Below are 22,070 nucleotides of genomic sequence, written 5' to 3'. Positions count from 1 at the left end.
CCGAGGTCATGGTGAGGTCAGGATGAGGTAATTAAGGTAGTGAGAGGTCGGGGAGTTTAGGATGAGGTCAGGGTGAGATCAGGGTGAGGCTAGAGTGAGGTCAGGTCGAGGCCAGGCCAAGGTCAGGGTGAGCTTAGGGAAGTCACGTCATGATACCTTGGATTCAAACGTATTTTAATGTATGTAGTTTGGTTACTTAGTTTTTGATCCGTCTGTGTAGCTCAGTTTGTCTTAGGTCAGCCGAGTAATTTAGGTTTTGATCAATCTGTTTTTTTTTTTTAAATATTTTAGATTTGTCGGAAACGGTATTTTAGACTTTTGAGATAATTGTAGTAATTTATCTACATAATATGTTATAAACATATATAGCCTACTCACAAGCATTCGCGCAAACACAAGTAATATGCGTACACACACATGCGCATGAAAAAGCCGCTTTAGCACAATTTGAAACGTTACGAGTAGCCTATTAGCTCTTGCAGTTTGTAACAAACCATCACATATATGACAAACCATCACACATATGATAAACCATCACATATTTGACAAACCATCACATATTTGTTAGGATATTGAACTCTCATCACCTCTTCAACTCGAATCTTTTGTTTAGCTTCAACTTTCTCTTCACATTTCAACTTTCTCTTCACATTTCAACTTTCTCTTCACATTTCAACTTTCTCTTCACATTTCAACTTTCTCTTCACATTTCAACTTTCTCTTCACATTTCAACCTTCTCTTCATATTTCAACCTTCTCTTCACATTTCAACTTTCTCTTCACATTTCAACTTTCTCTTCACATTTCAACCTTCAGCTTAAGCTTAAGTTAACTCACAAACTGTAAACTGCTACTGTACAAACATATCTCCAGCTCCTAATATTTCTCCAGCTCCCAATATTTCTCCAGCTCTAAATATTTATCTAGCTCCCAATAATTCTCCCAATATTTCTCCAGCTCCCAATATTTCTCCAGCTCTAAATATTTATCCAGCTCCCAATAATTCTCCCAATATTTCTCCAGCTCCCAATATTTCTCCAGCTCTAAATATTTCTCCAGCTCCCAATTATTCTTCCAATATTTCTCCAGCTCCCAACATTTCTCCAGCTCCCAATTCTTCTCCAGCTCCCAATTTTTCTCCAGCCTTCAATGTTTTAAGTCTCCAGCTTCACAAGCTCACCATCTTCCTACGTCTTAAGCAAGTGTTTATCAAAGCCCCCCCCCCCCCACCCATCCCCCGCAACCCCCACCCCCATTTACCCCAAAGGGTTTAATACATTCAGTCGAATAATCCCTGCAGTAATTGACAATTTGAACACATGAATTCCCGTGTATTTTTTGTGTACGGATATTAAAATGGTTTGATTCCTGGAGAGATGAGAATCCGACTTTTTTAATCTCATGAATGAAATTTTGACGTCACAGACATGACGTGATTACCCGAGAATTTGCGAGATTTCCATCAAGATGTTTTGATATTTGTGAATGTAATTTGGGTCATCAGATTATTCTGGAAGAAACTTGAGCTGCTAGAATGTGTTCTGGTTCCTCTGACGGCTGGCAGAAGGGGAGGGGGGGAGGGGGGGGGGGGGGAACTCCACAGAAGATTAAGTTTGGCACTAAAAATCCACAAAGCAAATTTTCTAATAGCCATTTTGAGCAGCAGCTTTAAGGTACTAGAATATTTTAAGCCGCGGAGATTATCTAGTTTTAAAGGGTAACTTAAGTTGTTGACCTCAGTCTTACGAAACGCAACCCTTCCCCCGTCCACCCGATTCTATATCTAGTTGTTCAGTAATTAGTAGTCAGTTCTTTTTTTTAAATAAGGTCAGTAAACTTAATCAGCACACATGGGTCATTCAATATAGGTCATCACATATAGACCAGTGCATTAAGTCCACATATACATAGGTCAAAACATTAGGTCAACAGCAGGTTGATTATTTGTGTCAAGAGACTGAGGTCAACATATTAGGTCTGTATAGGTCATCACATTTAAGATAGTCATTAATTCCACACATACGTAGGTCAAAACATTAGGTCAACACAACAGGTCAACCCATCCCCCTATATTACCTCTCCTTCTAAAGTTCCATTCCCTTAATTGAAACCTCCCTTACCCGAACCACCCCTCCACCTAAACCACCCCTCCACCTAAACCACCCCTCACCCTATACCACCCCACATCCTCAACCACCCCTCCACCTAAACCACCCCTCACCCTAAACCACCCCTACACCCCTCCACCTAAACCACCCCTCACCCTAAACCACCCCTACACCCCACCACCTAAACCACCCCTCACCCTAAACCACCCCTCACCCTAAACCACCCCACATCCTCAACCGCCCCACCACCTAAACGACATTCCCCCTAATGTCACACCTACCCCACCCCGACCTATACATTAACCATGATAAAGCCACCGACCAACAACCAACAACAAACCCACCAAACAACAACAGCACATCAGCCGGTTCTCTCCCCTGAATCCCTCGTCTCCCGACTCAGTTATTTCCCCTGCCTGTCGTCCCCGTCACCCTCAGATACCCCAGGCACAGGGTGCTCATAAATTGCACCAGATCTATCGACCTGACGTCATCCAGAAGGACACCGCCGAGGTTTGTCTATGTTCCAGGAAAGAAATACTCTCCTACTGTTTCACAGCTGGTTCTATGGAATCCCATAAGTGTCATTTTTTCTTTAATATTTAAGCTCCAGCTGTTTTTAAACTGTGTTAGACTTGTACGAATTCCATCTTTAGCAGGCCCTATATGCTATAGATTTTATCAAAACAATTTCATTTGATCTATTTTTTTACTTGATATTTAAATTGATGAAAGTGGGTGGGGATGTGTGGGTGTAAACTTATGACATACATTATTACTAAAACTGTAACACGAAAATGGTTAATTTAAAAAAAATATAAGAACGTCTGATTTTTATTGACGTCACTCCGAAAGTACGGATCACATTATTAAAAAAAAACTCTCTCTGAAGGCTGAAATAGAAAATTTATCCTACTCATGTTTATATACATTTTTGTTATTTTTTTATAAATAATGATTAGTGCCCTATAAAAACATATTAAAAATTCATAATAATTGTAAAAGGTTTTTGTTTAACGTAATTACGTCTATCTTTGAATATGCATTAGCTATAATAAAGTTTAGCAGATTAAAATAATTTCGTAGAATGTAAACTCAGATAAGAGCGAGGGCTTTGAAAGAAAACATGTCGGCTTAAAGCTTTCACACGGCCATATACTTTCGTGGTGTTATGTAAACATACGATTTTCAATAGGGTAGGCCTCTATGTATTCAACTAATATTGATTTGTTGATGATCAAAATTGAGTTCAGCTAGGGGATTTGTGGTAAAAGTATTTTAACTTTACCTAATTCATTTCTGTTGGGGCGATTTCTTTTAAAATGTGACATTCTTTTGCTGTTGAATGTTACGAGTTAAAATGTACTGACTAGGAGCGATAATGTATTGATTAAAAACGCGCAAGGTAAACTCTTTGAAGTATGTAGAGTAAAAAAATCACAGGAAGTGTATCTGCTCAGATAAAAGCGGAACCCGCTTCCTATCTTCCAGACGGTGCTTTTGTTTCACACAAAAAATAATTTGGTTAATTTTTATTTTAATTTTATTTTTTGTCTGTTTTTATTTTTTTATTTTTCTGCACGCTCATTCGGATGACGTCAAATTGCATTGATACTCGTCACGTGTAAAAAGCGCGTGATATTTATGCGCTCCCTCACAGTGGGAAACAAAATCGATCTGGTGAATCGACTGTCTATGGGCTGTACCTACATCATAAACACCATTCATCGTATGCATGGACAGGCTTCAAGCTTTAAGAAACTTTAAAAAAAAACACGCAATAAATCTTGCTTGGACCTGCATAAACTTTTTAGAAACAACAAATAAATGCCAGCAGTTTAGCCATAATAATAAACCTGGACCTAAACCAAAATAAAATAAAAATACAAATACTAAGGTTATACTTCTAAAATATTAGTATTTGAACTAGATTAAACATTAAAAAAAAATACGTGTAACCTCATAACAAACCATTAATTAACTTAACCAGTTTCATCTTTTCCATTTTGTGCCCAAGATACATTGCGTTGACCATGTTTACCCCCCCCCCCCCCCCAAATACTTTTTAAAACACTAACTCATCACTACACGTAACTTTAACCCCCGCCAAAGTGGGTCCCGTATCTGGTTGAAAAAGCCACAGAAACGAAATACACCAACCCAATATCAACTTGGCCGAGAAGGTTCCTATTTAGCAGAGTCGCTGACATATTAGTGAAAGCCTCCGAGACGCCTTATGACCAAACTCCTGACTCTCAAAACGATCCCAGATGTGGACCTGGGGTATCAAAACTATAAGGAAACAACAGAAGGACTGGGGAAAGAGAAGCAAGGGATGCAGGACTGATATGGGCTGAACTCAAGAGAGTGCCATTCTGGAGCGGGGTAGTTGCATCCTTGTGCTTCCCATGGGCTATCCGTGATTAAATGTAGTGCGCCACACTTAACATTACTAAGTTGCAACCTCTATTCATTAAAATCACCTCACCACCTTCCCTTTCACACATAGCACTAAACGTATCCCGCATCTGTTTAATTTTGTGTGAGTGTAATTTTAAGGCAAACCGATGTTCTGCTGTCCACAACAAAACAGCCTAACACCAGGCCTTATACTAGAGTGACAGATCAATTGGTTCATACACTTCACTGCTGGTACATGTGCAGCCGATTTCTCCAAATTAACTTTGTGTAATTGGAATTACTTCAGCCAAATGACGCTCTAATTAAAGGTTAATGAACGGGTATGTCATGAATGGAGAAGATTCATTCAGTGAAAGGTAGGCTACACACTTATGAGATAAGTTGGGCCGTCCATCTTGATTTAGCTTATCATTTAACTTAAGCGTTAAGGTTTCCACATTACTGTAAGCCTTCGTTTAAACAATAATTTACGTATAATTTAAGGTGTCCTCAGAACGGTAAATCTTGATTAAAATAATAGTTTTGTGGTTTATAGTGTAAGCATTCATCCCATATAAAATAAATGTATGATTTAGAATCTCTATTTAAAAAAATGAATAAATACATAATTTAAACTTTTACGGTACTTTTAGTCTTAAGTTAAAAAATAATTTAAGATTTCTATAATACTGCAAGTTCTCATTCAAACTAATAAAATAATGTATTTAAAGTATATGCAGAAATTCAGTCTTTGTGACTTTAAACTGTTTTAATAACGAATACAGTTTTATATCACGGAGACTACATTAATCCAATAGTTTTATAGCCCATAAAGTCACCACCTTCAACTGATACATCTGTATTTTTGCTTTAGAATTGTTGCATGCAATAGCAGAGCCTCATTTGACAAACACAAGTGTATAATAAGTATCTCTCTGTCTCTCACTCTCTCTTTATATATATATATATATATATATATATATATATATATATATATATATATATATATATATATATATATATAAAAATTTATACACATTTATACATATAATAATATATTTATTTATTTATATGTTTATACGTATTTATATGAGGATGCTGAACCTATAATAATATTCTAAACGATCTTCCTTCTTTCCCCATCCTTTCTAAATCCAATTTTTAGCCGGGTGATTATCGTTTTCCGCTCATTAAGAGAAGTAGCTCATTTCTCCTGGTGATTAGATAATCCGATTGTGTGATTATCAAATTTTAATGACAACAAACTAATGAAACAAAAAAGCGCAGTCCGTCATCATCCTGACACTGATTGGCCGAGCTGTCCTCTACCCTGATGCCCGGGTCTCCGGCTGGTGAATGCCAGGTTAGGCTGCAGGTTCTGGAAGCTTCTGGAAGCTTTGCTGGCTGTCAGAAGTTTGATGGCCCACCCAGGAATGGAATCTTGTGTAGGTGTGTAGGCGGGCATGACCTGATGTCCAATTTTTTTGGTGCTGGTCCGTAATTAGGGCAGGGATTGTCAACCATTTCTTTTTGCAGCGACGTCATCAACAGAAAATTTCCTTCAAACCTGTCACATAACCTTACAGGCTCGCTGTTCATTAGGAACCTTACGTAAGACGCACATAATCTTGTGCACGTAGTCTCATAACCATTTCACATACGTTGGAGATCACTCCTCTTCTAAGCAATCAAGCCTATGCAATGTATATATTATTTTTCAATATCTGAGAATTTATCTTAGAATGTAAAGTGTATTTCTTTATTTATCTCTGATTTCCAACGAAAATTTATATATATATATATATATATATATATATATATATATATCCATTTAGGGTGAGATAACAAATGTACAGAAAACTGTATGAAACTGGTTGTGGTGCTAGAGTTTTATACCTAACTTTAAAACTGAATAATATCGTAGTCACCCAAAATAATATCACCCCAAGCAATATAGTACTCACCGTTTAAAATATCTTACTCATCCAAAACAATATCGTACTCACCCAAAACAGTATCGTACTCACCCTAAATAATAGCATACTCCCCTAAACTATCGTACTCACCCTAAAATATCGTATTCACACATAAACAATATTGTACTCACCCAAAACAACATCGTACTTATCCAAAATCATATCGCACTCACCCTGAACAATATGGTACTCACCCTAAACGAATGAAAGGTACCAAAATAGATAGGCACAAAGGCTAGCCAGGGTACTCACCCTAAACGAATGTAAGGTACCAAAATAGATAGACACAAAGGCTAGCCATGGTACTCACCCTAAACGAATGAAAGGTACCAAAATAGATAGGCACAAAGGCTAGCCAGGGTACTCACCCTAAACGAATGTAAGGTACCAAAATAGATAGACACAAAGGCTAGCCATGGTACTCACCCTAAACGAATGTAAGGTACCAAAATAGATAGGCACAAAGGCTAGCCAGATGATGCAGGTGGTGTACATGGAGAAGCCGATGAATTTTGATTCGTTGAAGTTTTCTGGAATTTTCCTCGTCTTGACGGCGTACACGGTGCAGATGATGATCAGCAACATGTTGTAGACAAGCGAGATCAGGAACGAGATGTCGTCGCTCTGGCATTTCCGGATGACCACCGGCTCCCGGGTGTCGGGGTACACAAGGCGTGTGCCCGGGGGCTCCAGGAGAAGCCAGACAAACGTAAACAGCACCTGCGGGTGGAAAGGTCAAGGTCATTTTGTTTTCACAAGTTTAACACAAATAAACAGTTTAGGTGAACGGACCCATATCTTTTAGCCCATTTAAAAAAATTATTTTATTCATCCAAAAGAAGACATCGCCTTGTAAACAAACATAGTTATAACCTGAAATACTTGGGCTAATTCTAATGCTGCACTAGAGACTAAATAAACTGACAGATTTAACAAAAGGCTTAAACTTACAACAGTACTTGTTTAATGTAAATAGTAACAAGTGTTCGATGAATATTATGTGTCGTATGTCTATGTGGGAGACAGAAAGATCGAAAGAGAGACTGAGATAGTGAGAGAGGCAGAGATAGATAACAAATGAATAACTAGATAATAAATACAGCTGTTATTTAAAAGAGAAGTAAGTTATATATCGACACAGCTACAGACATATGAGTGTATCTTAAACAGATAATAGTATTTGATCTGGCTGGATTACCGCATTGTATCTAAAAGCAAAACCATAGCCCTTAAGGTTTTTAACTATCAAAAGTTAACTTCAAACAATTTCGACAAGAAGCAAAAAAAAAAAATTTTAAAATCTAAACATCCAATTGCTGGATATTTATAAATTAGAATCATCGTTTTATAATGATTATGCAGGTGCAACAATGTAATTGTTTAAAATGATTTACAAATTTCTTTCTGCATATATTTGTTTTCATTTGTTTTTTTGTTTTTGTCAATTTTCTCTCCACCTCTAGGTAAAGTTTCCACACAGAGAGACAGAGAGACACCCTCTCATTGATGTGAAAAGAAGCACAATGTTCGTCTTTAAAGTAATTGGTTGTTTACAGTTTTGTTAAGTCACATAATTCTGAATCTTCAAACCACGTATATGCGAGGGAGGGGAGTTGGTTAAGTTAATTTATACATATAGGATGTTGTGTGGGTTATATAGAGTTAACTGTCTTGTTTCGGACGTGTGAATGTAGGATGTCCTTGTTGTATAGGAGCTATAGGGTTAACTGTATGGGGGGGGGGGGTACATGTGAGGTGTTCTTGTTATTTGGGAGCTATAGGGTTAATTGTTTACTTATGAGGTGTCATTGTTGTATGGGATCTAGAGGGTTAACTGTATGGGGGGGGGGTACATGTGAGGTGTCCTTGTAGAAATGGGAGCTAGAGGGTTAACTGTATTGAGTGGACCGTGTGAATATAGGATGTCCTTGTTGTATAGGAGCTAGAGGGTTAACTGTATGGGAGCTAGAGGGTTAACTGTATGGGAGCTAGAGGGTTAACTGTATCGTGGTACATGTGAGGTGTCCTTGTTGTATGGGAGCTAGAGGGTTAACTGTATTGTGTGGACCGTGTGAATATAGGATGTCCTTGTTGTATAGGAGCTAGAGGGTTAACTGTATGGGAGCTAGAGGGTTAACTGTATGGGAGCTAGAGGGTTAACTGTATGGGAGCTAGAGGGTTAACTGTATGGGAGCTAGAGGGTTAACTGTATGGCGTGGTACATGTGAGGTGTCCTTGTTGTATGGGAGCTAGAGGGTTAACTGTATTGTGTGGACCGTGTGAATATAGGATGTCCTTGTTGTATAGGAGCTATGGGTTAACTGTATGGGAGCTAGAGGGTTAACTGTATTGTGTGGACCGTGTGAATATAGGATGTCCTTGTTGTATAGGAGCTAGAGGGTTAACTGTATGGGAGCTAGAGGGTTAACTGTATGGGAGCTATGGGTTAACTGTATGGGAGCTAGAGGGTTAACTGTATGGGAGCTAGAGGGTTAACTGTATGGGAGCTAGAGGTTAACTGTATGGGAGCTAGAGGGTTAACTGTATGGGAGCTATGGGTTAACTGTATGGGAGCTAGAGGGTTAACTGTATGGGAGCTATGGGTTAACTGTATGGGAGCTAGAGGGTTAACTGTATGGGAGCTAGAGGGTTAACTGTATGGGAGCTAGAGGGTTAACTGTATGGGAGCTAGAGGGTTAACTGTATGGGAGCTAGAGGGTTAACTGTATGGGAGCTATGGGTTAACTGTATGGGAGCTAGAGGGTTAACTGTATGGGAGCTAGAGGGTTAACTGTATGGGAGCTAGAGGGTTAACTGTATGGGAGCTATGGGTTAACTGTATGGGAGCTAGAGGGTTAACTGTATGGGAGCTAGAGGGTTAACTGTATGGCGCGGTACATGTGAGGTGTCCTTGTTGTGTGGGAGCTATGGGGTTAACTGTATGGGAGCTAGAGGGTTAACTGTATGGCGCGGTACATGTGAGGTGTCCTTGTTGTGTGGGAACTATGGGGTTAACTGTATGGGAGCTAGAGGGTTAACTGTATGGCGCGGTACATGTGAGGTGTCCTTGTAGAAATGGGAGCTAGAGGGTTAACTGTATTGTGTGGACCGTGTGAATGTAGGATGTCCTTGTTGTATGGGAGCTAGAGGGTTAACTGTATTCCTGCTAATGTTGGCCAGACTTGTATCTGGTCAGCTGCCAATCACCTGTCACCTGCTCGAATGGGAGAGGTCAAATGAGGTCACGTGTTGAGTGACATTTAACCCTTGACCTTAGATTCTTGTGGACAGTTGAAAGAAGGTCGTGAAGAGAGAATCGGTGAGAGAAGTATGGCGGATTGTTGTATGACGTCATTGTTCAGGGGGCAGTTGCCAGATGTCAGTTTGGTGACCTCAACAGTTTGGTGACCTCAACAGTTTGGTGACCTCAACAGTTTGGTGACCTCAACAGTTTGGTGACCTCAACAGTTTGGTGACCTCAACAGTTTGGTGACCTCAACAGTTTGGTGACCTCAACAGTTTGGTGACCTCAACAGTTTGGTGACCTCAACAGTTTGGTGACCTCAACTGTATGTTGATGATTGAATGACAGCAGCGCTAAGGTGGCATATTCGGATGACAGCTACAATGGCTGACTGCCTTTTCGAGTTAGATTCATGGGCTTTAGACCGTAGGGCGTCCCTGAGTCCACTAAGCTCTAACGGTAACCTAGTGAATCGGGGGAAGTCTACGCGACTAGGTATACTGCTGATCATACTATCTTACTACATTCTGAGATAAAAGAAACAGATGAGCTCTACTTCATCTACCTGTTCCGACCGTCTGTTCTAAAGTGTGATTGACATTTCTATTGGCGAAAGCAACACATTAAATTAATTTCACCAAGACATATAAGTGGATAGATTTATAACGAAGCAATTTGAACTCCAGAAATTGTATTTCCATTCCATCACAGTTGAATCACGATTAGGTTATAAAATAATCATAACTAACTATTTGTTTAGTACTGTTGTTTCTCTGGAGAAAAAGAAACCAAAGTATTTGGGTATCTCAAGTCCTTAATTTAATACAGAACACTACAAATGACAGACCTAAAGACCTTCACCGAATAAGCAGACACGTATGACACCTTAGATCAATAAACGAGCAGACTTCAAATGACATAATTGATATAAAAACCTTCAACAGGAGAGCACATTCCAAATGACATAATTGAAACAAAACCTTGAACGTAAATACACCAAATTATATGTTTTATGACCTAAAGACCTTTAGCAGAAGAACTTACTCCAAGTGACACTAAATGACATAATTGATATGAAGACCTTCAACAGAATAGTACACACCGAGTAATATATATATATATATATATATAATACAAAGACCTTTAACAGAGTAAACCTCAAATGACATTTAATCCTAAAACTTCAAAGAGAACGCACCAAATGACACATTTGGCCCTAACATTAACATCAAATGACACAATCGACTCAACGACCTACAACTAACGAGAACGCACCAAAAGACCTTTGACCTAAAGACCTTCACTACACGGAGCTTGACGATGTTTTTACCGTCCCTTCACACTTTTCAACCGCTCTATCGCATGCCAGAAGTCAATCGCACGGCAACCGGCACCTGCGACTAGTGCCGGCCGTTATCCCCGGCACCTCCGTGCTCCGTGCCGACTGGTCTAACCGGAACTCCGGCGATGTGTTGACCAACACGGTAACACGCCGGCACTTAATGGTGTTCTCTAATTCACGTGAAAATTATTTTCTCCCTACAAACAACGGACCCTGTCACGTTTGTACTGGGCTGTTCTCGGTTATGGGGGCAGCGATAGTGTATGCAATCAGAACACACTGAAAGCCTTTAATTTGTTATAGCTATTAAGTCACAGAAACATTTCAAGTTTATGAATCTGCTTGCATACTTTTATATTTATGGTGCAGCTGTATCAAACGTTATTTACACGCGAAAGTAACGTTTTGCTTAGATAATAGCATTGAGAAAGAGAAGAAAATGACTGGGAACAAGGGATCTTCCACGACAGCTAATTACTTCTTGTGGGTTTAATATGTGGTTTTAGCACCTTGACGTACTAAGTGCCATAAAGTAAATGTTTCAGATTAGGCAGAAAGAATATTATGGCCTATACAAAAGGATCACTCGACATATAAACAAAATAAGGAGATGTAAGCAAATAAATAACTTGTTAATAAACACGTAACGCGAGATGTAAGCACACCTGTTCTTACATGTTCTGTAAGAAAATAAATCGTTATTTATAAAAGATAACGTAATTAATTTTTTAAATAAATAAAGTTGGAAAAAAATGCAATCATCAAATCTAAAAGTTTCAACAAATTCTTTAACAATTAGTGATGATAACCAGTAGCGTAGCGAGGGGGGGGGGGGCGGGGGGGGGACATATGTCCCCGGGCGCCGACCTTAGGGGGGGCGCCAAATTGAAAGTATGTCCCCGGGCGCCGGGAAGGGTCGCTACGCCTCTGATGATAACAGGAGTTACAGTTGACGGAGTTTGCTGAAGTTAAAACCCTGTCATAACGCTGAGAGTGGAACTAATGGAGGAATAACAGGTAGCTTCTTGCATTTGATCATAGGGGAGTCGGTGGATCATGGGGTCAGTAGTAGAGTTGGTGGATTATGGGACTCAGCAGTAGAGTTGGTGGATTACGGGTAGAGTTGGTGGATTAAGGTGTTAGCAGTAGAGTTAGTGGATTATGGGGTCAGTAGTAGAGTTGGTGGATTATGGGGTCAGTAGTAGAGTTGGTGGATTATGCGATCAGAAACAGAGTGGATGATGTGGATTACGGGGTCAGTATTAGAGTCAGTGGATCACGGGTAGAATCGGTGGATCATGGGGTCAACAGCATCAAGAGAACCCCACCCCTGCAAGCCCCCCCCCCCCCCCCCAACTGTTCAGCTAAACACAAAGACAAAGATGAACTGGTCAAGTGGATGCTAAGGTTTGCTATCAATTTTGTCAAAACTACACTGTTCGATGTTGGAGCTTTGTTAACACAATACACTGTCTATTCATCTTGCTGTGAAACTGGAGGGGCTTAAATGACGTTAGTTCTGGATGGAGGAGGGCGGGGGAAAGAGAAGGAGAGGGAAGGAGGAAGGAGACATTCTGGTTGGGAAACACGATGAAAGGTGTTATTAGATGTGAGGGAACGAGCTTTGATGATTGTTTGTCGTGGATGGGAGGACATGGGAAGGGGAGATGAAAGAGTGGGAGGGGGAGTAAACAGTAAGGGCGAGAGGGAGGGCGATGCGTGGTGAGAGTTGGAGTGAGGGAAAGATGGAGTGAGAGAATGTATATGGAAAGGGAGGTAAAAGAGAGAATACATGGGAGGTGAGACTAAGAGAGGCGGGATGAGGGAGGGAGGGATAGTATGCTGTAGTGAAGGATGGAAGGATGGAAGGATGGAAGGAACAGGGAGACAGGGAGGGAAGGAGACAGAAAGGGAGGAGAGGTGGGAAGAGAGAGGGAAGATGTGAAATTGAGGGAGGACGGGGTGGGAGAAATTGAGGGAGGACGGGGTGGGAGATATGGAGAAATGGAGAGAGGAGGGTGTGGGAGAGATGAAGGGAGGAGGTTGTGGGAGAGAAGGAGAGAGGAGGGAGTGTGAGAGAGGAGGGTTGGGAGGGAGGAGGGTGTATTTCATTACCTGCATGTCAGATCCTTGCTACGTGACGCTGCAAATAGTACACCGATTAATCTAAGGGGAAGGGGCAGCGAAGGGGAAGGATGTGGTGAGGAGGGGTGGGGGTGAGTGGGGTGGGGTGGGGATGTGGTGAGGAGTGTGGTGGGGATGTAGTGGGGATGGTCAGCGGAATCAAACCACGAGCAACAAAGATGGGTGAAGTGTTGGGGCGGGGGGGGGGGGTGTTAATTGGGCATTTAAATATTCGACATCTCAGAAAAAAAAGTAGCTTGTGTCGAAAAAATTTTTAAGCCATGCTAAGACTCTTCAGATAGCTTTCAACTGCAGCAATTATTATTGTATATTGCTTTACAGTTTAGAATGTAACTACTGATAAAAATATCTTTTAATTAATTTTTTTAAAATATTGAACTGATTATTTTTCTTATTATTTTAACATAATAAATTTACTGCAGAAGAATCTAATTTATGTAATGGTTTGAGTTAAAACTATTTCTTCGTTCTTCAATGCAGTATTGGACGGGATTTCATCCAACACAATTAAGTATTAGGTGTCAACTTGTCATGCTTCATATAGGCAGTTCAATCCTATTTTAGTTTGCTTTTCTCTTTGGATTTACTTCCATAGCCTTTGTCCAACCAAGAAGAATCTTACTAAAAAACAGTAGTTATTTGATTTTGGAGTTGCCTCTCCTATATATGTGGCTTTTCTCAGCCTCATCTGCCCGTGGGTACGAACTCGGTACTTTTCGGTTCAGCAACCATGCGCTTTAAGGACATTCAGTTAGAAGAAAATATTTGAATATATTTGAGCCTCCGCTTTCAGCGTGTTATGGTTAGAGTTAGGTCTTGATGCAACTTATTTCTGTTAACTCACAGTTCCAGCGTGTTATGGTTTGAGTTAGTGTTTGGTTCGAGTGGGTATTTTTTGACCACGCCGGAGTCAACACCCCGGAACAGCGACGCCTCTTTAGATGAGGTTAAAAAAAACAACAACAACCTCACAGAAATAACAAGCTAGTTAAGAGGTGAAAAAAAAATTAAACAAATGTTGACATTTGAAACCATTGGTTTAAATTTTTAGTTGTTTGGCATAGCAAATGTCACGTTGACTCTTGGCTAAGCGACCATGAAAATTCAGCTTTAAATTGTGCGGAGTTTTGTGCACAAGTGCCGAGCTAGTAACCTTTTTAAATGCAGCATCGTATGACACGAGGTCGTTGATTGGCCGAACTCATTTGCATGACTTAATGGGTAAATAATGTGGCCAGACAAAGCGAGTCTTCAAGGCGATGCGGGGTTTTATATTCGGCGTACGGCCTAGAGGGAAGACAGAAAAACTGCAAGTGGATTTGGGATGACATACAAACCAAGCATCTACTAGACATCTACAAACAACAAACTACAAACATGACTTACAAACCAGACATTGACCAGTCAATTACAAACATGACCAACAAACCAAGCATTGACCAGCCAAATACAAACCTGACCAAGAAACCAGACAATGACCAGCCAACTACAAACTACAAACATGACCAACAAACCAGACAGTGACCAGCCAATTACAAACATGACCCCACAAACCAAGCATCGACTAGACAACTACAAACCTGACCAACAAAAAATTGACCAGGGAACTACAAACTACAAACATGACCCACAAACCAAGCATTCACCAGCCAAACATTCTCGCCATCCATCAATCACTCTATCACATCAAGCTGAACCAACATCAATCATTCAATCAGAGCAACATGACATCATTTGTGAACAACACGGAATGAAATTCTCCCCCCCCCCCATCCCCACCCTTTACTTCTGCTTGGCCTGCTCGCATTACGTGTCGTGTGTAGCTGTTGCTTATTAGACACATCCCCCACATTCGGGTTTTTAATCATCCCAAACTTTTTTTTGCCGTTTGTTGTGGCCGAATATAATTTTTTTTAATAACAGTGTCCTGATAACTCAGTCTATTTTCTTTTTCTTTTACCAAATTTTTACCCTGCTATAATTTCTGTTTGCGTCCCTTTCTGTCTATTTTTATGGGCGTAATTTCCTGCATGTGTCTTATTTTCAACACCGAAAAAAAATGAAATTTTCCCTTCGGCTATACTGTTTGTTTTCCGGGTTTTCCCAAAATTGTTTGCTCAAATTGTTGCCAGATTTTTAAAAACGTATTTTTATCGGCCAAATTTAATTTTCAAGTTAATTTTCGTGCCTTTAGTCTCCGACAAAATTTTAGACACGAAGTTACCTCCTTCTTTTGAGAGAAGATTACCTCCCTTCTCCCCCCCCCCCCCCCCCCTTTTTCTTTCTCCCATCGGCCCCATCTCTCAAGCACTAACCAACTCATTTTGACAACGTTAAAGGCTAAAGTTGCTGAAATATTTTACCGCCACGCGATGGTGGAAAACCTAATAGTCGTTTCTCTCATCACGGAGACAGTGCCCTGATTAGCGATCTTTTCCCGGCAAGGGACATAACTGTGATGAAACAAACAAGGGCAATTTACACTCAATTTTCTCGGGATTAACCAGCGCACAAGACAACAGCTCGGCGACACGGCGAGGGGGTCACGTTGCTGGTGAGCTAGTGGCTAGTTGAGTGAGATGAGTAAATAAACTACAGCATGCTAGGTACAAATTAAACTAGTGGCTAGTTGGGCGAGTTGAGTAAATAAACTACAGCATGCTAGGTACGAATTAATGGTAAACTAGTGGCGAGTTGGATGAGTTGAGTAAATAAACTGCAGCATGCTAGATACAAATTCTGAGTTGGGTCCAAATGTTGAGTCAGGTAAAAATTGTAAATATAGATTTGATGTCAGGGATTAGGTGTGTGGTACAAATTTGGTGTGAGTTACAAATTTGGTGTACAAAATTGGTGTCAGGTACACATTTGGTGTACATATGTTGAGTCTATATTCCAAGTCATATAAGAATATTCGAGAAAGTTTAGGGGAGATCACTCCCGGTTTAGTTGCTCACGTAAAAACTAGAGGCCAGTTAAATATTTGACGTCAGCTTCAACATTTGACGTCAGCTTCAACATTTGATGTCAACTACAACATTTGATATCAACTACAACATTTGATGTCAACTACAACATTTGATGTCAACTACAACATTTGATGTCAACTACAACATTTGATGTCAACTACAATATCTGATGTCAACTACAACATCTGATGTCAACTACAACATCTGATGTCAACTACAACATCTGATGTCAACTACAACATTTGATGTCAACTACAACATCTGATGTCAACTACAACATCTGATGTCAACTACAACATCTGATGTCAACTACAACATCTGATGTCAACTACAACATCTGATGTCAACTACAACATCTGATGTCAACTACAACATCTGATGTCAACTACAACATCTGATGTCAACTACAACATTTGATGTCAACTACAACATTTGATGTCAGCTACAACAATTTGATAGATGTTATCTATAATGTTACTGTCATAGGTGCGCCACAAAAGGTGCCATTGATTCATTAATAAGCTCAGCACATTATCCACAATCAGGATTCAAACTTAGCACCTGACTGAAATAAAACATGGGTAGTAGCAGTGGCGTCGCTATGTCGGGTGTCACTCGGTACAACACCTTATGGTGTCATCCCCCTCCCTTTTTTCCTCTGTAAATTTTGCAGTTGGTGCCAGTTCCCCCCCCCCCTCCACCCGGTAATTGCTTTAAAGTGTTCACATTTAATACTAATGATGTTTATAAAATAGTCGGTTATTAATACAGCTGGGCGTTGCATTGCTTTCTCTATAGTTTGAATGTTTACGTCATAGTGTCACACCCCTACCCCCCTCCCCTTGCGACGCCTCTGGCTGGTAGTATTAACACCGTGTAGCAGTAACATTGAAGGTCGAAACAAACCAGTTAAACGTTAACCCAATTTGTACTAACCCACTTTACCAGCAAGCCGTGACGGACCGTATGTTAAACCTTCAACAAATCAACAATAAAGAACATGATGTTAAACTTTTTACAAACGTTTAACATAAATTTCTTTATTGTTGATTTGTTGAAGGTTTAACATAATGACCTCACTAAGAACATTATGTTAAACCTTTGACAAATTAACAACTAAGAACATTTTTTAAACCCTTTACAAATTAGCAACAAGGGACATTTTGTTAAACCTTCAAATAATTAGCAACGAAGTGCATTATGCTAAACTTTTGACAAATTAAAAACAAACGACATCAACTCATGTTAAACCCTCAACGAATTACCAACAGATGACATTATGTTAAACCTTTCACAAATTATCAACGAAGGACATTTTTGATAGAACGCAAACACATAAACTGCATGCAACATGTAAATACATACATGATTCAGAAAAAAACACTATAAAAATCAGGCAAAGCTTTTAAGCCTAACATCCGTTATTAGACTGAACGCTGCTTAGATATAAAAAATAAAAAATCTCAGTTTTACAGTTCAATTAAATCCACGAAACAAATGTCGCTTGCGTTCATTCTCCCAAACCACTACTTTTTCTTTCAATATTGTAAAAAGGGGGTATAAATTTTTTCTGTCCAGTTTAGAAATATTATGGGTTAAAATTTTACCCTTCGTTTTGTTCTTTAAAAAAAAAACACCCAACACCGAATGATGGTAATCGAGAATCGACGCTCCCCAACCCTAGCTAGTTCCTACACGAGACAGCGGAATAAAAATCTGGTAGGAAAAAAAAACGAGACACCGGTAATGAGAAGCCATGACATCAGCTCAGTGCCCGGGCATAATTGATGGCATAACTCATGAATTAGATGTTACCTCTTCTGTGATCTGGTCTCACTTCAATTATGCCCCCCCTCCCCCCTCCAGCACACTAGGCCTCGGTGCCCGTGGTCTAACGGCACGCACGGTCGGTACCAGGCACTGTAAATAGAGGGTGGGGGAGGGAGGGGCGGGACGGTGGTGAGAGTGAAGGAATGTCGTTGACCTGGTGATGTATCACAAAGTAGTCCCCAAAATGGGAAAAAAGTGTTACGTTTTACGTCAGATGTGTAACGTGTGTTACGTTTTACGTCAGTTGTGTAACGTGTGTTACGTTTTACGTCAGTTGTGTAACGTGTGTTACGTTTTACGTCAGTTGTGTAACGTGTGTTACGTTTTACGTTAGCTGTGTTACATGTGTTACGTTTTACGTCAGTTGTGTAACGTGAGTTACGTTTTACGTCAGCTGTGTAACATGTTTTACGTTTTACGTCAGCATTGTGACATGTTATATTTTACGTCAGCTGTGAGAGATACAGAGGCTTGTTGTAGACAACACAAATAGGCTACACTATCGGTTTGAAAAATAACGAAACAATTGGCGCAGGAGGATAGAAAAAACCCTCTTTGACCAGAGGGGCAATAAAGATGTAATAGTGCCACTAACCCCTCTTTGATCAGAGGTGGCAATGAGGATGTATTGGTGCCACTAACTTCTCTTTGATCAGAGGTGGCAATGAGGATGTGTTAGTGCCACTAACTCCTCTTTAAGTAGAGGTGGCAATGAGGATGTATTGGTGCTACTAACCCCGCTTTGATCAGAGGTGGCAATGAGGATGTATTGGTGCTACTAACCCCGCTTTGATCAGAGGTGGCAATGAGGATGTATTGGTGCTACTAACCCCGCTTTGATCAGAGGTGGCAATGAGGATGTGTTAGTGCCACTAACACTTTGATCAGAGGTGGCAATGAGGATGTGTTAGTGCCACTAACACTTTGATCAGAGGTGGCAATGAGGATGTGTTAGTGCCACTAACACTTTGATCAGAGGTGGCAATGAGGATGTGTTAGTGCCACTAACACTTTGATCAGAGGTGGCAATGAGGATGTGTTAGTGCCACTAACACTTTGATCAGAGGTGGCAATGAGGATGTGTTAGTGCCACTAACACTTTGATCAGAGGTGGCAATGAGGATGTGTTAGTGCCACTAACACTTTGATCAGAGGTGGCAATGAGGATGTGTTAGTGCCACTAACACTTTGATCAGAGGTGGCAATGAGGATGTGTTAGTGCCACTAACACTTTGATCAGAGGTGGCAATGAGGATGTGTTAGTGCCACTAACACTTTGATCAGAGGTGGCAATGAGGATGTGTTAGTGCCACTAACACTTTGATCAGAGGTGGCAATGAGGATGTGTTAGTGCCACTAACACTTTGATCAGAGGTGGCAATGAGGATGTGTTAGTGCCACTAACCTCTCTTTGATCAAGTCTGAACGAACTGAGATATCCACAGCACCGAGGAAGGGGAAGCTACAAATCGATAATTGCATTTTAAAAACTGAATTTCTTTCCTAAATAAAATTATTGGCTTCGTTTTCTGGTTGAAATCAAATGTATTTCTATTTCGCGTTGTTGACTTTTTAAATTACAAGCGGAGGGGAGGGGGGGGGGTTATTTTATGGTAAAAGATGAAGTGTAACACATAATACATCTCCCGTTACAGTGTGTAGTATGATATAGAGTGTACATTACAGTGTGGTGATATAAGTCTTTACTCTGTAAAATATTATAATATGCAGTCAATCCAGAGGCGTAGCGAGGGGGGGGGGGGGTGCGGACCGCACCGGGTGACACCATTTAGGGGGGTGACACCAGGGCAAAAAATAGCAAAATATATAGAGAAAAACTTGAGGGGGGTGCAAATCGGAAGTTTGAGGGGGAGGGGGCAAATCGAAAATTTGTCCCCGGGAAGGGTCGCTACGCCTCTGGGGTGGGGGTGACACCATTAAGTGCTGCACCGGGTGACACCCAACCTCGCTACGCCACTGAGTCAATCAAGTGTATATTTTGTAGTAAATGTTAAATGCTGCATACATTTATGTAAAAAAATTAATATTCTTTAACAGTTCTGTAAAATATATGACATTATTTAACAGTACTGTAAAATATATGATATTCTTTAAACGTTATGTAAAATATATGATGTTATTTAAATGTACTCTCAAGTATGGGCTACTGTTTACCATGACAAGGTTCTGAGACGTGATGAAAGTACAGAGGTTTTATAGTGTCAAGGTGTGACGAACGTTAGGGTTAGGGCCAGACATGGGACAACTGTTAGGATAATTGCTGGGCTTATGTATATGACAACAACTAGGGTTTATGTAGGTTTAAAGACTTATATACCTTCGACTAAGTCTATCGTTGTTTCAATAATAATCCAAACAGATAATTTATATCAGAACAAAAATTCAACTTTCTTCATCATTACTTTACGGTGGAGTGCGTGTTTAAGGCTCCTTGCTTGATGACTGAGCTCAAGCAAGTATAACAATATTATATCATAATGTGGTTTACTGGTGGTACCGTAATTATTTTTCAGATTATATATATATAAATATATATATATATATATATATATATATATATATATATATATATATATATATATATATATATATATATATATATATATATATATATATATATATATATATTTATATATAGCCCATATATATATATATATATATATATAGCCCATATATATATATATATATACAATTAAATTATTTTATATAAATGAATTTAATATATATATATATATATATATATATATATATATATATATATATATATATATATATATATATATATATATATATATATATAGTTACGTAGCTACTTGGTATTTCTAGTTTCGCGTGTATCAGGAGCTATATTCTACTGAGCTCTGTCCACTACCAACTCACCAAACGCTGGCCAACACCAGGTCGATGTACTCACCATGTGACCGTTTTCTGGCAATAATCACGTGCATCCCTCACCCGATACACACAGAGTATTGAACAGGGCAACCAGTGGTGAGTAGTTTAATTTTCTCGCAGGGGTACTCACTGGGTGAGGTGAGGGTGGTGAGAGCGGGGTATGTTAGGGCGGGGTAGGTGAGGTGGGGGTGGTACTTAGTGGTGAGGGTGGGGTGGGTGGGGATCGGAGAAGGTATTCATTATGTAAGGGCAGGTGGTGGTTATGGTAAAAGTCTAGTGATTTACTAAAGGGTTAGGGTTATGGTAAAGGTCTTGTGATTTACTAAAGTGTTAGCTTCTATTGCAAATCTACAAAAAAAACAATTTGAGAGCAACCTGACCTAGTGATATGCGAGCTTGCTGGAAGCTGGGAGGTCAAAAAAAAAAACTTATTGTATAACAAAGCTAGCTGTTCAAAGAACTTATGGTATAACAAGCTAGATGATCAAAGAACTTATGGTATAACAAAGCTAGCTGGTCAAAGAACTTATGGTATAGCAAAGCTAGATGATCAAAGAACTTATGGTATAACAAAGCTGGGTGGTCAAAGAACTTATGGTATAACAAAGCTAGATGATCAAAGAATTTACGGTATAACAAAGCTGGGTGGTCAAAGAACTTATGGTATAACAAAGCTAGATGATCAAAGAACTTATGGTATAACAAAGCTGGGTGGTCAAAGAACTTATGGTATAACAAAGCTAGATGATCAAAGAACTTACGGTATAACAAAGCTGGGTGGTCAAAGAACTTATGGTATAACAAAGCTAGATGATCAAAGAACTTACGGTATAACAAAGCTGGGTGGTCAAAGAACTTATGGTATAACAAGCTAGATGATCAAAGAACTTATGGTATAACAAAGCTAGCTGGTCAAAGAACTTATGGTATAGCAAAGCTAGATGATCAAAGAACTTATGGTATAACAAAGCTGGGTGGTCAAAGAACTTATGGTATAACAAAGCTAGATGATCAAAGAACTTACGGTATAACAAAGCTGGGTGGTCAAAGAACTTATGGTATAACAAAGCTAGATGATCAAAGAACTTATGGTATAACAAAGCTGGGTGGTCAAAGAACTTATGGTATAACAAAGCTAGA

At 39.7% G+C, this 22,070-nt stretch overlaps 1 protein-coding gene across 1 annotated transcript in view; it reads right to left on the bottom strand.

Annotated features, from left to right (window-relative positions):
• Window positions 1-22,070, bottom strand: part of LOC131939241 (metabotropic glutamate receptor) — a 118,863-nt gene that overhangs the window by 10,428 nt on the left and 86,365 nt on the right. The window contains exon 3 of the mRNA XM_059297441.1: window positions 6,911-7,204. Coding sequence (XP_059153424.1) covers window positions 6,911-7,204 — 294 coding nt within the window. The remainder of the gene's footprint in view (window positions 1-6,910; window positions 7,205-22,070) is intronic.

This window comes from Physella acuta, unplaced genomic scaffold (genome assembly GCF_028476545.2).
Source record: "Physella acuta isolate Inbredline_101_S28 unplaced genomic scaffold, ASM2847654v3 ptg000269l, whole genome shotgun sequence".
Taxonomy (NCBI): Eukaryota; Metazoa; Mollusca; class Gastropoda; family Physidae; genus Physella; species Physella acuta.
Note: the sequence above shows the minus strand (reverse complement) of the source record. Positions and strands in the feature narration are given on the sequence as shown.